The following is a 15,395-nucleotide window of genomic DNA, read 5'->3' as shown; positions in this document are numbered from 1 at the left end:
CTTTTATTAACACATTTTGACTTGCAAAGCAAAAGTGGCTTGGGAAAAATAAAAGGGTAATGCACATAGTGAATGGATGTGGAAACCTAACACAACTGGTAATCGATCTTGGACCAGGAAACAGCTTTCTGTTCTTGGCACTCTTCCCACAACTGAAGCTCCAGCATACTACAACTGCAGGACGGAATAAACACTAGTACCAATGAAAACAAATGACAAAAGCTACTACTTACCATGTACAAATCCTCGTTGATGCCTAGGTATTTCCCATTACCACAACCAACATCAGCCACTATTGACCCTTTTGGTAGTGACCTGAGAAACTCTACAATTCGGGGCCATGGGCTATGCCTGGTGCTGCTGAAATGTGTGGCAATCTCTTCGTACACCTTGTGTACATATTCTTGTTCCAGCTTTGAGGCTTCCATCTCATTGTGGGGAAATGAAGGTTGTACCTGTCTTTGCTGTCCTTTCTGGCTGTCACAGACAGATGGGTAAACTAGATACAGCAACACATACACAAAAAAATCATTTTTTTAAAAGTTATTCATTGTTGGTTAAACTTATTTAGCAAAAAAAAAACCAACCTAGAAGTGAAATATTAAAATGCAAAAAATGCTCCATTCCTCCTTTACCTTTTCAAAACTGAAATGCAGGTCAAACCTGCATTTGTGTGTTTGATCACCTTAAAACAAGCACCTGCCCAGATGTATCAGAGGCTGTTTGCAGTGATCATTCATCCTCCTATGTTAACAAGGTTTATGTTTTCAAAACTGAGACAGTGCCCCTATTACCAAAGATCATGACATCATTGCAATTCAGCCTCTGAAATTCTGTTCTGAGGGCACAAATGGACTTCAATTCCATGTAACAGTTGAGCCACCTATCATTATCTGTACAGCCCTAAGGCACTTACATGGCTCTGTCACTGCAGATCTGGCTGCTTCTTCTTCTCTAATGTACTTATTTTCACAAAATTACAGTCTGCTTCAAATAAAAAACAACAAAAACTGATGGGAACCTGAAGAATAGTAGCTACTTCCATTCTGGTATGTAATTCTGGCACTTGAGGTCCCAATGAAATGCAAGATTCCCGATTAGTTGCCTGGGTCTAGAGCAAGCCAAATGCCTTCCTGTACTCAGAAACTACAGTAGCCACATAGATGCAACCAATTCAGGCCACATAGTGTGCCTAACCCTGAGCCATCCAGGAACGGCTACCAGGAATGCCAAAAATCACCCAAAGGGATATCCGGTTTGCTCAAAAAAAATGCTTACACGTTGGTGATAAATAATAATTTTGACTTGGAGATCACCTCAAGACACTTACTGCAATTGCAAGGGCTTCTCCTCACTTTCCTAAACGTAAATGACGTCCTGGTTTCCCTTCGATTTAGTGTCAAATCTCCAACATCAGCAGTGATCGTTCCAACTTTCTGCCCAAGCTCAGATGCTTGAATAACATCATATTTTCGGGGTGTAATCCTAAAACAAAGTAATACAAAATAATAGAATAATTTGCATCAGAAAAAAAAAATCCATCTTTATAAGAAGGCACTTCTTAAATACTGTGACAAGTGTAATTACAACATGCTATTTAATGTACTGCTGCTTCTGTTTTCAACTTACTCAATTTCAGAGAAAAAAAAGAAAGGTGCTGACACAAACTAATGACATTAATTAAAGTGTTATTTAATTGCAAGTAATTACATTTCCCTTTTCTCCCTTCCTTTCCTCCCAGAAAGTTTGATTGTTTATTTTTCTAGGACATTATTTGAGACATATTTGTTAAAGATAAAATACACTCGTAAAAATGGTGTCTGTGGGCATAAAAGCATAGCACTGTCTGAGCGCTGCATTAGCAGACTGAAGTTGCGTGTTACAAACGGGCCTCTCCAATGAAATCTGCTTTGCAAAAGAACTGCTTTTCCACTTCTGACAACCAAAGATGCAAAGAAGTAGTACTTGGGACATTGCTAAAATGCCTAAAGGAAGAAACTCTGCTGTAGATCTTTCTTGACCAAAATCTATCAAGCAATCTGGGAACAGAGCTTCTTAAGCTACTTCTGGATTTGGCGCTGATCTTCATGGAAAACAAAAAACATTTTTGCAAGGACAAAATTCATAAAATGAAAGTGATTTGGGACTTTCCTGCGGTGACAAAAGTTTCAAATAATTTTATGAAGAGATTTACATTATGAAAAACTACCAAACCCAAGAATTTGTAGTAGCTCTACACACGGGTCTCTCTCAAGGTTGAGAAGAGGAAAATGAGAAAGTAAAATGTGAAACACGAGAGAAGAGAAACAGCTGCACCCACATGTGGTTTCCCATCACTTGCACATGGGAAAAAGTAGATACTCTTGGAACAAAATGGAAACTCTTCAGGGAAATAGCTTAGCACTTCAAAGCTGTTACTGTCACACTGAAACGCTTCCTCTACTTAGTCATCAAAGAGATTAATGCAGAAATTTCCTCAAGAAAAAAAAAAAATTCATCTCTAAGGAATTGGCCTCTCAGTGAGGCCCCTTCAGAGCTGCTGACTTCAAAGTACCGATGCCCAGCAGGACAAACTCTCAGTAGAAAACTGACCTCTACATTGGTTAGCTGAATCTAACCCTCACAGGTTGAGCCAAAAGAGGGAAAAAAGTGTCTTACATCTTTTAATAAAGCAGAGCATTCAGTTTCATCTCAAATTTCCATTGGAACTTTTGGGCAGGTCATATGAAACTGTTGACCAATGCCTGTAGTTAACAAAGAAAAATAATCTGAATGCCAAGAAGGCAGCCTGCAGCCTGATCGGCATTCCCATACTTTGCTGTATGCCACCTTTCCTACCACAGGGAAGCTGATCTCTTACCAAGTCACAGGGAAAAAGAGTGTGGGTCCTTTCTGTCTGGAAATCAGAAAGCAGCACAGTGATGCTCCATCTAGATGTTGCAAAAAGGAGACATGGAGCAGCCTTGAGAACGGAAATGTCCCAAAGGCAGCCATGGAAAGGCCGGGATACAATAAAGAACTGCCTTGTTCATGGCAGATAATGAAGCTATGATGAAATAATCAGCTGAGGATGCCCAAGACTCCCTGGAGAAGAGAACTTCAAATCCCAAGTTTGCAGATTTTCTATTTGATTTTCTTTTGTACCTACATCAACAGCAGCTAATATTTTCAGAAATAAGTCTTCTTTTTCAAGGTTCCAGTTTCAACCTACATAATTTCCTTTTGCCTATACTACAAGCAAGAATTCTGAATCAAGGCTGGGCTAAAACCAGGATTCCCAATGTAAAAAATAAAACACTGCACATCCTCTTGCTTGGCACTGAGTTGTTTTACTATTACAGTTACAGGCCTGGAGGCAGGACTGGTTTTCAGTTGGGTGGAATTTTAAGGGTGAATGGGAAAGGTGTTTTCCCAGATCACCCAACCAAAAATGAACTTCATCATAAAAGCCATCACAAATGAACCTCATCAGAAAAGTCATAATTCTACTTTCACCTATGAGACAAAAGGAGTACGTATCTTTTGCCTTCCTTGATGACACTGTATAACTTATTTCTTAACCGTATATTTCTCTTCCAGAAAGAACAGAACAAAAATCCTTTTCCTGTGCACTCTGTTAACACCATCAAAACAAAGTCTCTAATTCCCTTGGCATCCAAACATACACATTGAAAACTCTTCCAGAATAATTCCAAAAACGAACCTTTCACTCTCCAATTTGACTTCTGAGGAGCAGAAAAAAGGCATCACAAATGATCTTGAATACATCCTGACGTTATGTATCCAAGTGAATTAACTACACTTGCTCACTGGACGATTAATCTTGTTGATTACAATAGTATGCTTCACTAGCACGATGAAAAGCTTACTGCAGTTGAGTATCTTGATCCACTACTGCTTTTAAAAATATACAGAAAAACTATTTTTAGGAAAGGTGGGCAAGCAGTGGGACAGCAATAACTTATATATGAGTAGAAGGATCTGGGATCTTAGTTTTAAATGTAGCTTATGTTATTGGTTCTCAAAAGACAACCATAACTTGAAGGTACAAGTGAGTTAAATAATAATCTCGTTCCAGTTCTTAGCAGGCAGGTACATTACGCCAACTCGAATGCTTGCTGGCAAGTATTGCAAGTGCCCTGTGTGCATCCTTCCCCATCCTGGGAGTTTGGCTGCCCGGGATCATCTTGTAAAGAGCAGAGCTGGTGGCCTTGGAGAAAGGTGTCATGAAGACAGACAGAAGCCTCAGCAAGGGCCATCCCTCCTTTCCCTGGGAATTGCTTTTAAGCAGAGGCTGTCTCACTGGGCCTTGCCCCAGTTACAGCCCCAGATGCATCCCCAGCTGTGTCTGTGCACGGCCACTGCCCCACTGATCTGGGCCTCGACCCCCAGGCTGATGTCCCAGCCCGGCCTCAGCCCAGTCCCATGCAGCTGCCTGATGCGCAGGACTGGGGGCTGTCCCCTGGCTCTCCTGGGCCCCTCCTGGTCCCCTGGCCAGCAACGTCACTGACATGGGAACTGCACTATGTTCTCAGAGCTGTAGATGACCATTCCAAAAGATGACTGACGGTATTTGACAGGACAGAATAAGAAGCTTATCGTGCTGGTATCTATGTTCAGTCTTGTATACCAAAACACAAAGGACTTCACTGCCCTGGCTTCTATAATGATGCACGTCAGAAGTACCAACTGCTTTTTACAACTATTGAATTTAATGAGGGAATATACAGGTGGTATAAGTGCTCTATAAAAATGAACAATGTAAACGTCATTGGGGAGTTCATATTTATCCTTCTTCATAATACAAATTAACCGGTAAAATTAAAAGGTAGAAAACCTTCTGCCAATAAAAGGATTTGATGTTTAATTTACACAGAATGTAATTAGAATCTCCAATTGACTGCTGTAAGCACTGATGGATTAGGTCAAACAAAGGAAGAAACATTTACCATGGGTGTTTCTGTCCAACATGAGGGTTTCCATGTTCTCCTGAAGTGCACTACTGTCACTCTCAGAGCTTGCCAAGGTTTTAGCCTTTTTGCCAATTTCAGCACTCCTATTGTAAGTAACTCCCAGTGGTGCATGATTTAAAAAGCATGTATTTAAATCCTACAATAAGCAAAGCCTCAAGACATATTTCAAGAAATCTTTTTTCCAGGATCCCAGATCTGCCCAGTACAATGCAGCCTTATCAGTAGCTAAAGTGTCCCTAAAGCAGCTGGCAAGAGCTCAGGAAGACTCCCCTTTGTCACCCTCTGTGCCCTCTGTGCAGGGAAAGTCATGCTCTTAAACCAGCCCTTCTCTAAAGCCTTTGGCATATATGATCCAATGGGAAAAGCTGTGGGCTGAAAAGAAAGGAAATGGTGAAGCTAATTGCACTACAATCAATTCTTTGCCAGTTCATAGTCACTGAGGACTTTCACACTACACATCTAAGAGTGATTTCAGAGCGAAACTTCACTTGTGACAGCAGCAGGAAACCGCAGCTCAGGGACTGGCAATTAGCTTCCTAAAATCCCCTTTTTTTTCAATTTAACCTGAGCATCATCTGAGCAGAGAAGTGAATTTGGATGTTAATTATAAAACTTAACTTGATTTCTTTCAGAGTAATTTTAAATACAGAATGACATTAACAAAGCAGACAAACAATATACATTATTCTTCCGTTATCAGCAATGCGGGGACTTTTTCACGTACCCATGTGTCCACAGGTATCTGGATTCTCCAGCCATCACCAATAAACTGCATCGGGGCAGCATAATTGCCACTGTATGGCCATCAGGGTGTTTGAAATCCATCACAATCTAAAAAGAAACAAAACCAGCCACCACGAATGAGCATGATTTACAGAGCTTCATACAAATGCCAGGCGTTCTTTTTGCCTCTTCAGTGTGTTCATCAGAATATTGCCATGAAACACCTACGTATTTCTTAGGGATGCAAAAGCCTCTAGGCCTCTGTCCTTAAGGTCTCTCCCTTTCACCACCGTGTTCAAAAATCTGGGGCAGTCACAAATATGTCTGTATATATATAATTAAAATACTAAAAAAACCCCCATATATATACACATATATTTATTTATTTATTTATTTTTAATATATGTATGGACACCAGTGATGAGTGGCATTCCTCAGGGTCAGTGCTGGGACCAGCGCTGTTTAACGTGTTGGCAATATGGGGACAGTGGGATTGAGTGTACCCACACCAAGTTTGCCAATGACACCAAGCTGTGTGGTGCAGCCAACACACTGGAGAGAAGGGAGGCCACCCAGAGGGACCTGGACAGGCTTGAGAGGTGGGCCTGTGTGGACCTCATATTCAACCAGGCCAAGTGCGTGGTCCTGCACCTGGGTCATGGCAATCCCAAGCACAAATACAGGCTGGGCAGAAAAACGGATTGAAAGCAGCCCTGAAGAGAAGGACTTCTCATCAACACAGTTCCAACCCCCCTGCCATGGGCAGGGACACCTTCCACTAAATCAGGTTACCCAAAGCCCCATCCAGCCTGGTCTTGAACACTAATGGTTGGGGCATCCACAACTTCCCTGGGCAACCTGTTCCAACACAGCTGATGAGAAGCTCAACATGAGTCGTCACTGGGCACTTCCAGCCCAGAAAGCCAACCACATCCTGGGCTGCATCAAAAGAAGCGTGGCCAGCAGGTCAAGGGAGATGATTCTGCCTCTCTACTCTGCTCTCATGAGACCCCACCTGGAGTACTGTGTCCAGCTCCCAGGCCCCCAAAATATGATGGACGTGGACCTGTTGGAGCAAGTCCAGAGCAGGGCCACAAAGACGATCAGAGGGCTGGAGCGCCTCTCCTGTAATGAGAGAGTTGGGATTGTTCAGCCTGGAGAAGAGAAGGCTCTGGGGAGACCTTATAGCAGCCTTCCAGTACCTAAAGGGGGCCTACAGGAAAGATGGGGAGGGACTCTTTATCAGGGAGCATAATGATAGGACAGGGGGTAACAGTTTTAAACTGAAAGAGGGGAGATTTAGATTAGATATTAGCAAGAAATTCTTTCCTGTGAGGGTGGTGAGGCACTGGAACAGGTTGTCCAGGGAAGTTGTGGATGCCCCAACCATCAGTGTTCAAGACCACGCTGGATGGGGCTTTGGGTAACCTGATCTAGTGGAAGGTGTCCCTGCCCATGGCAAGGGGTTGGAACTAGATGATCTTTAAGGTCCCTTCCAACACAAACCATTCTACTATTCTATGAAAATTTTCTTTTCACAGTAATAGCTTTCTTTGTGAGAACATGGTAGCACCATTTAACCTCTGTGTGTACCTGTAAGGTAGGAAAGGATTTTTACCCCTCAATTAAAGGCAACTGCATAAGAGGAAGAGAGGGCTCATTTGCTGTAACTCAGGCATCTGAAAGTTAGGTACCTGGGCTAAGGCAGGTACTGTTTTTGTGAAGCTACTGTTTTTGTGAAGTCTATGCAGAGAGACACAAGTATCTCCACAGAGGGATTCACCCTAGTCTAAAATGTAGAGTTAAGTGATGTGGAATGACCCTATGCCCTCTGGAAATGCCTATCCATGCACAGCAGATTGAGCTGAGACAATTAATTCAGAGTAAATACATAACATTCAGATAACCAGTATTAGGTGAGAGAAATAATTTCCAACCTGCCCACATTCTTGGAGGTTTGCAGCACAAGCAGCACATGCAGTCTCCCAAGATCCTGACTAACTTGCCAAGTACCAGACCATCCTTTTATTATTTGCCCACTGGCTTCTAGCCATGACAATGTACTGAGGTAACGCTTTCAGCTTTATTCCAATTTCACAGCCCTGATGGCAGTGCTACATTTTGCTTCTGCTGGGGCTAGGAATGTTATCCTTTTACATTTCCCAAATGAGAGAAACTCTTGCTATGGAAAATAAGGAGCAGGTCATTTAAGCAAGCCGAACAAGTTACAGAAGACTTACAAAAAAGAAAAGTGGTCAAAAACTATTCAAGTCATTGGTTCCAGCTACACTGGAGAATTAGCACCATGAAAGTTCTGCCACCTGATTTGTAACCTACTAAGTACGCAATTTAAAAGCAGGCTTACTACAGTATGCCAGATTGAAACAAATTAAGCAGTTCTGCTTCTGCATACAGATGCGTTTAACAAAGAAAACAGTGGTGCGATGACCAGCCATTCAACACAAAAAAACCGGCAACACAGAGACTGAATAAGCAAGACTTAAACACCACAAATTACCACTTACAACATTTACTATTTAATGTTGTGCACACTGGAGGAAACTACAATGGCATTTACATTTTTAGGAAAAAATTACTTATGCTGTAGTACCACCCACATAGAGTGACACGGCTTCTCCTGTTGAGCTATCTAAATTTAAGGCAAGAAATGACGAGGCTGATAAACAGTGGGGCCAAAAGGGGAAGAGATACGGGGAAACGGGAATAAAGCCTACCCATAAGTTCTAATTAATGATTATGAAACACTTCAATAGCTACACAAACAGATGAATGGCAGCCACTTGCTAATACACTCCATCCCTTGCACTTAGCAATTCTTCCAGGTGTCCTCAAAGAAGCATGGGTTGAAGAAGGAGAAAACACAGTGGCTTCACAGATCTGACAGAGAGGCTGCCCCATAAAGCACAACTAGGTGCAAGCCCCTGTAAAAAGATGGAGTATCTGGCAACGCAAAGAAACCAAAAGATGACTAATCAGGACCAACAAGTAAGGAAAGGAAAAGCATGAGAAGAAAAGAAGCAAAGAGCGAAGTGGTTGGATGAAATGGGTGAGATGATATCTCAGTCTGTCTTTTGCCTCTCTGGCTCACTGCTGTTATGGGACAGGCGTGAGGAGACAAGATAGAGACTGGGTTCTTTACAAGTATCACACAATAAACTGAACACGAGACTGTCCACATTCCTTCCTGGAGGCTCAGTTACCCCACTGTTCCTCTTTCTGTGTCAGTTGTAGCTACAAAGTCCTGTTCTTGCAGATGATGTTCAAGAACAGCACTTTCTTCAAGTGTCAATGACTGCCAGCTCTATGGGGTCTACTACACTTCCAGTTCCCATCTCCCTCCAGGCCCTGGAAGAGGACCTCGTTCCCTTTCACTTCTCTGCACACCAGGCTGGGGGACTCTCTATGTAGCAGTGGGAACAGTTCCTCCAGCTCCTTGCCTTCTCTGCTGCTCTACCTCATGCAACTCCAGTTCCTTTTCCCCCCAGCTGCATAGCGCCCTAGAGTCTCTTAGCAGAGGATGCTCCTCAAACCCTGTCCTGTTAACAACTGTGCATCCAAAATAGCAGAGATTCAGAGTGCTCTCTAACAGATAGCCTGTTGGGAATGACAGCTCACAAAGCTATCCCTGGTAGCTGGATTTTCAGGCAGTAATGGCAGGAAAATAGCAGACAGTAAAAGAGGAAAGCATGCCCTCCTGGATGAACTTCAGCTATGCTAAGCCAATAAGAAATATGTGAAATAAATTTCTGATGCTGTAGAATCTGAGGCTGAAAAGCAGATTACCTATTGTACGCAGCATCTGGCAAGTCTAGTCCTCACTAGCACGGGATCCCAGTTCTGTCCCTGCTCCCTACTGTTCTGTGGAGGAAAAGCTTCTGTATTATCAGCTCATACTGTGGCTGCTCCCCTTCTAAATTAATTTCATCCTTATGACAAGCAGTGATGATTTGGGGAGGAAAATATAAATAAAGGATTAATTTACTTGCAAATGGGCAATGACATCAAGTAATGAGCAGTAACTGGAAGAGTCAAAAATCCAAATCCAAAACTCACTCTTGCTTATGAAGCAGAGATCCTCGGCTAGAATATATTAAAGTTTTGCACTTTTAACAACAAATTTGACATTGCAATTCAGACAGAGAATCAAATTAAAGGGACTCACTGTGAACAGCTGAAGAAAATAAGTGCAATTCCTATGTTTCATTCCTTTATCTAGAGTAACTGTACCTGAATGCTTAAAAAAACAAACAAGTAACAGTATTTCTTCTATTCTTTGTATACAGTAAAGAACATTTAACCCAGAAGGGTTTATGAAGAACTCTGTTCTTATCTCAGAAAAACCTATTACTGACTGAAGTAGATAACATTCCCACACTCCTGTATGTGTCTTTATCCTGGCAGAACATTGTCACTAAATTGTCACTGTCACACACGCGCACAAAAGATTAACGCATTTGGTCCTCTTTTTAATTTACTAAGGACTCACAATCAATAAAGCAACTCTGCCAGTGCTGAATCAATCTGCTTCATGACAGCTTTGCTCCACAGGAGCTATTTCCAATTACTATTTTCGTTTTTACCTATTTTCTTTTTTCTCTTAGGTGGCAGAGTCAATAAAGATCAAACTTCCAGCTAGCCCATGGTGCATCATCCAGGGATTACATCGAAAAATAAAAATAGTGGATGCTTTGGTCTTATACAACTTTTACCTTCTTTCTTTGTACTATGGAATGTTTCTATATATACAGCAAAAAACTTGAAACAAACAAACAGCTAATAATACCTGCTTGTGGATTTAAATATCTTGTCATGCTGCCAGGTTATTTAAGAGAGAGTGTTCATGACGAGGGAGAACATGAAGCAGTAAACAGCTTTCAAGGACAGCTAAACATCAAAGCAAAGCGTCACCCACATCACGAACAATGTTCCTGTGGCATAAAATACAGCAAAATGCAAAAACCAGAAAAAAATCCAGCTTAAAAGAAAAAGAGAAGAAAGTATGGGGTTTTTAACTCCTCAGGGAATGAGAAGTCTGCACCACCTTCCAGTGCAGCGGTACTGCACTTCGTGGAAGAGCCGGAGGATGGAGGTGAATGACCGGTCTATCAAATAAGTAATGATCCAAAGATAAAACAGAAATAATGCAATGGGGCTAGAAGGACAACGTCAATAAGGATTTCACAGCTACAGCATGGAATGACAACATTGTTTTTCTAAGCTTTGTCTCTGATGAAATTTGTATTTGATGTCAATAGACTACCTTAGAGAACACATACTCTAAAGCTAAAAAAAAAGTGCAATGTGGAAAGCTTCTCAAGTCTCTGACATTATTTACTGAATTTTCAGAGAGCAAAGACACATTATCAGCCTACATAGCAGTTTCCCACATGTAAAACAGATGAAAAAGAATGTCTACTTCAAAGACAGCTGAGAGGTTTAAAGCCCACACATGGAGCTTGAACAACACAGTGGGGCTCTACGCATGTAGAGAGAAGAGCCTGCTGGCTTACACAGGACTGAGGCAATCAATCAGGAATACATAGTGCCTTTCATTGCAAAACCCATGCTGAATTCCAAAATTTGGAATTCAGAAAAATGTTGAATTTTAAGGGGAAAGAGAATGGGATTATCTTCTCCAAATAATCCACGTTACAGGAAATTTATCTTATGTAACCTATGCTGACGTTTACATGCTATATCATGGTCTCTAGCCATAGTTCAGAAAATGAGCAAAACGTTGGCAATCATGACGATTAAATACTTCAGTACCGCTGACCTCAAAAATCTCTCAACACATGCACAGGCCTCCCTCATATCAGATTTACCCCAAAGCATACCAGCTCTTGCTAAGCCTGCTTGTATACTTAGGCACTATGGTATGGCTAGTCAGATGCTTAATATACCTATTAGGGTTTTTTTCTTCAAAAACTGTATTCAATTTTCCATCCATACAATGCATAACTATCTTCCCGAATTTTCTGTGTCATTTTAAGTACCTATATATTTCTTCCTCTTAATTGAAGTCTAGGATATCAATGTTTAAAAACTATTTCAATATACAGAGAGTACTTGTCTCTCTGAGGTCTCACCTTGTTACGATTTTCTTTATAACCCCAAGGAGGAGAATGTATCCACTGAAACACACCGGTATGTCTCCTAGCTATTACATATGCCATTGATTCCATGATACAAATTCTCTCGTTGTCTGTACTCTGTTTACCTATTACCTAAGATTCAGGTAGTGTACAAGGAAAGGAAAACTGCTGCTCCTGTTGGATGGAGGAGCTTCAAATACTCTGCAGGCCTTCTCACAGCTAGCTGGAATATACACCACTCTCCTTGGGATCTCCACATCTCTGGGAATGAGTCTCTTGAGGTTCACCAACTCCAAGTTATTAGGAGTGTTTCAATCAGTACAACACCAATCAGGAGAGCTGAGATATGCCATTAACTCCTCTACTGTGCCTCATCACTGATCATTGCCACTGAAGAATAACTCCAGTGCTAAAGTTTAGTCACTCTGCGTACGCCTACATTTCTAAACAAAAGATGATTAGAAACAACCTCCAGCCCTGAGGCCAAGTGACCCACACTACCTCAGGTCCACGATGCTTGGAGGTATGCACAAAAGTATGATTATTAATCACAATTCAAGGTGTTTGAAGCGTTAGGAGAACTGTGTGTCAACTCACCCCAGCCTGGAGTATTACAGCACAAAACAGTAAAGGGTTAAGAGACAGCACAAGCCAGAAGAAAAGGGGTGGGTGGTGAAGTGCATCAGCTGAAGGGGACCAAACACAGTATAGTCTCATCCACCCTGCCTTTTGAGGACAGCTCTCATATGAACTAAGCCTAAAACCATACTTCCATTATGTCTTGGAAATTCTCCATATTTCAAGTATGACTGGAACAGGGAAAACTGCTCAACTCCTGTAGTTTAAATCAAATCAGAGTCCAAGTAGTTTACTGATTTATTAAGAACACAGTTAACAAGCAACCAGTGAACTACACATTGAACAACAGCATCACCAAAATAACAGATAAACCACAGCACTACATGCCTACAAAATGTTAATAAACACCTACAAATTTCAAAATAGTCTTCATAAATAATCCCCCAAAATTCTAATCCCACGGTGGATTCTAATCCCCCAAATAATCTAATCCCCCAAATAATCCCCCAAAATTCTAATCCCACCAGCGCCTCAGAGGCCACGTGGGCCACCAGCACTCACCCCTCTCCTGGCAATCACAGAATCACAGAATGGTTCAGGTTAGAAGGGACCTTAAAGATCATCTAGTTCCAACCCCCTACCATGGGCAGGGACACCTCCCACGAGACCAGGCTGCTCAAAACCTTATCCAGCCTTGCCCTGAACACCTCCAGGGATGCAATGGGGGCTCCCCTACTCACACACCCCTCCTGTGAGATGTGGGCACCCCACACACACACACCAGTGACAAAGGCCCCCCAGGCTCACACACGGGCACTCTTCACTGCGGCACTCTGTGCTGTCACCCCACTAGCTGGATGCTGGCTCCTCCTGGTGTCCAAAGGGGCAGCTGCTCTGCCCAGCCCCAGCAGAGGTCGGGTTGCTGGTGGTAATTCTGGCAGCATCACACCAACTTTTGACCGCTGTTGTTCCCACTCCAAGGTCTCTCTCCCTGCTTTTACAAATTTTTATGCTTCACTCATATGTCTTCTCAGGCTGACTCTTCTTTCTTTCTAAAGCCTCTTTGTAAATCCAGGGTTACTGTTCAATCTTGCTGATTGAACAGCCAGACAAAAAGAAGCACACAACAAACCTAATCCATTAAAGAACACCCATCAAATACACCAGTTTCTACTAACTCTAAAAGTTGCAGGTTTCTTTTGTATGTCAGGACATTACCTGTGGCCTTTGCACCTTCCCAGGTGTGTTAAAACTCAATGTTGAATATTAGACTCCTACACAAAAGACTTCCAACCCCTACAGTAAAAGGCAATAGTTGCATTACCACTGCTTACCTCTCTCTGCCACCATAGATGTAATTTCTGCTTTCCAAAAAAATACTATCCAACCCCAGCATATGACTTTGATGTCCTTTTGTGAATCCAGATACAAAGACTTGGTCAAATTCTCAACATCCAGTTTATTCAACTCCACTGACATTCCATTTTCATCCTTTAATAAACCGCCTCCCTAGCTCTTAGCTTAAACTTTTTAGGACGCAGAGAGCAAGAGGCTAATGCAGTTAGCCTTAATATAATTTCTTTTATTGTCTTAGCCTCCTCTGCAATATTTTCCATTCTTTCAGTCATATGTCTTCCCTCACATCCGTGGGTGCTACTACACTGACATACAGGGAACTGCATCCACCTACACCAGGGCAGAACACACCCCAGATGCATGAAATCATGCATTTTCCTTTCCAGGATTTTGTATCACTTGCTCTCTAAGGAGTACAGTTCAGTGCAAGAGCACAAGAGGACTCTTACACATCCTGACCCCAGTGTCCTCCAGAGGACCCAATCTGTTCAAGATATAATGGCAAGACATCATAAGAAAGCAGTCCTGCATCCTCAAATACACCTCCTCAGACTTGTACTTAATGTATTACTCTGTCCTGAAAGCAAATAATCCTTATTTTCATGTTTAATACTGTACCAAACGTCTACTGAGAAACCACTGCACAAGTCCTTACAACACAAAGGCAGCTGTTCTGTAATGAGTACAACTTTATATGCAACTATGATGACATTTACAAGAATCTGGTATGCACATCCGTGCACGTGGTGCTGCAGCATATCTGTAATTCTTTCACACATTAAAAACTTGCAAGTTCTCAAGAGATTTTCAATATCTAAGTAGAAAAGGAAACACTTCAGGGTTCAAAAAGAGCATATCACCTTTTTAAATCACTGATGATTTACAAACATCTGTAGGAACACACTATAATCAGCAACTTCCACGTTACCGAGGTTGCAAATACATGTAGCAGGACTCTCTCCACCCATCATTTTATTCCCGTGCTACCCTACCTGTACATTTATCATCCTGTCATTGGCCCTTATAACGTTTAACTGCAAGTTTTCTACAGGGCCTCCATGTAACATAAATAATAACCAACAGAGGACGAACCAGGCCTTGGCTGAGTAATACTGCCAAATGTGGAAAAGAAACACCTATGGTAATGAAAGAGTCTTTTCCACGAAAGAGGACCTGAAACACCTACATTCAGGGTGGTACACTCATACCACGTACTAGTGTGCCAGCGCTGTTTTATAATAGTCCAAGTCCCTACAGGTTCAAGGTATTTCAAGACACGGTTAAAACAGACTGCATGTCCCATCATCCTGTATAGTGGAAAACCATCTTCCCTCACTCTCCATAAACATCAGGGTTGTTCATCAGACCTTACTCTCCTCTGCAGGTCTCAGCTTTCTGCTTGTAATGCTGCCAGGAATCCAAGCTAACTATAAATCATAGGGTGGAACAGTCATTCAGTTCAAGATTAAGACATCTACATTTGGGCATAGATTTGGGAATCCTATTAGGGAACTGAAGCCTGTGAAACCAGACACTAGATATCTAGTTTAGTGTGAGCTGAATCATCCCCTAGGCTGGACTGACCCCATAGATTACAGAGTAGCTCAGGCATGCAGTGCACACATACACACCTACTTGGAAACACCAA

The 15,395-nt window shown here is 42.0% G+C and overlaps 1 protein-coding gene across 2 annotated transcripts in view; it reads right to left on the bottom strand.

The window, feature by feature from the left end:
• The window catches only part of ALKBH8 (alkB homolog 8, tRNA methyltransferase), a 57,833-nt gene that overhangs the window by 10,647 nt on the left and 31,791 nt on the right, over nucleotides 1-15,395 (bottom strand). For both annotated transcript variants that reach the window (XM_074570249.1, XM_074570241.1), the window contains exons 8-10: nucleotides 5,698-5,804; nucleotides 1,331-1,485; nucleotides 234-499 (exon numbers count right to left, since the gene is read on the bottom strand). In XM_074570249.1, the coding sequence (XP_074426350.1) occupies nucleotides 234-499; nucleotides 1,331-1,485; nucleotides 5,698-5,804 (528 nt within the window). The remainder of the gene's footprint in view (nucleotides 1-233; nucleotides 500-1,330; nucleotides 1,486-5,697; nucleotides 5,805-15,395) is intronic.

Source organism: Larus michahellis, chromosome 1, assembly GCF_964199755.1.
Source record: "Larus michahellis chromosome 1, bLarMic1.1, whole genome shotgun sequence".
NCBI classification, from domain to species: domain Eukaryota; kingdom Metazoa; phylum Chordata; class Aves; order Charadriiformes; family Laridae; genus Larus; species Larus michahellis.
The sequence above is the reverse complement of the archived record's forward strand: the minus strand, read 5'-3'. Positions and strand labels throughout refer to the sequence as shown.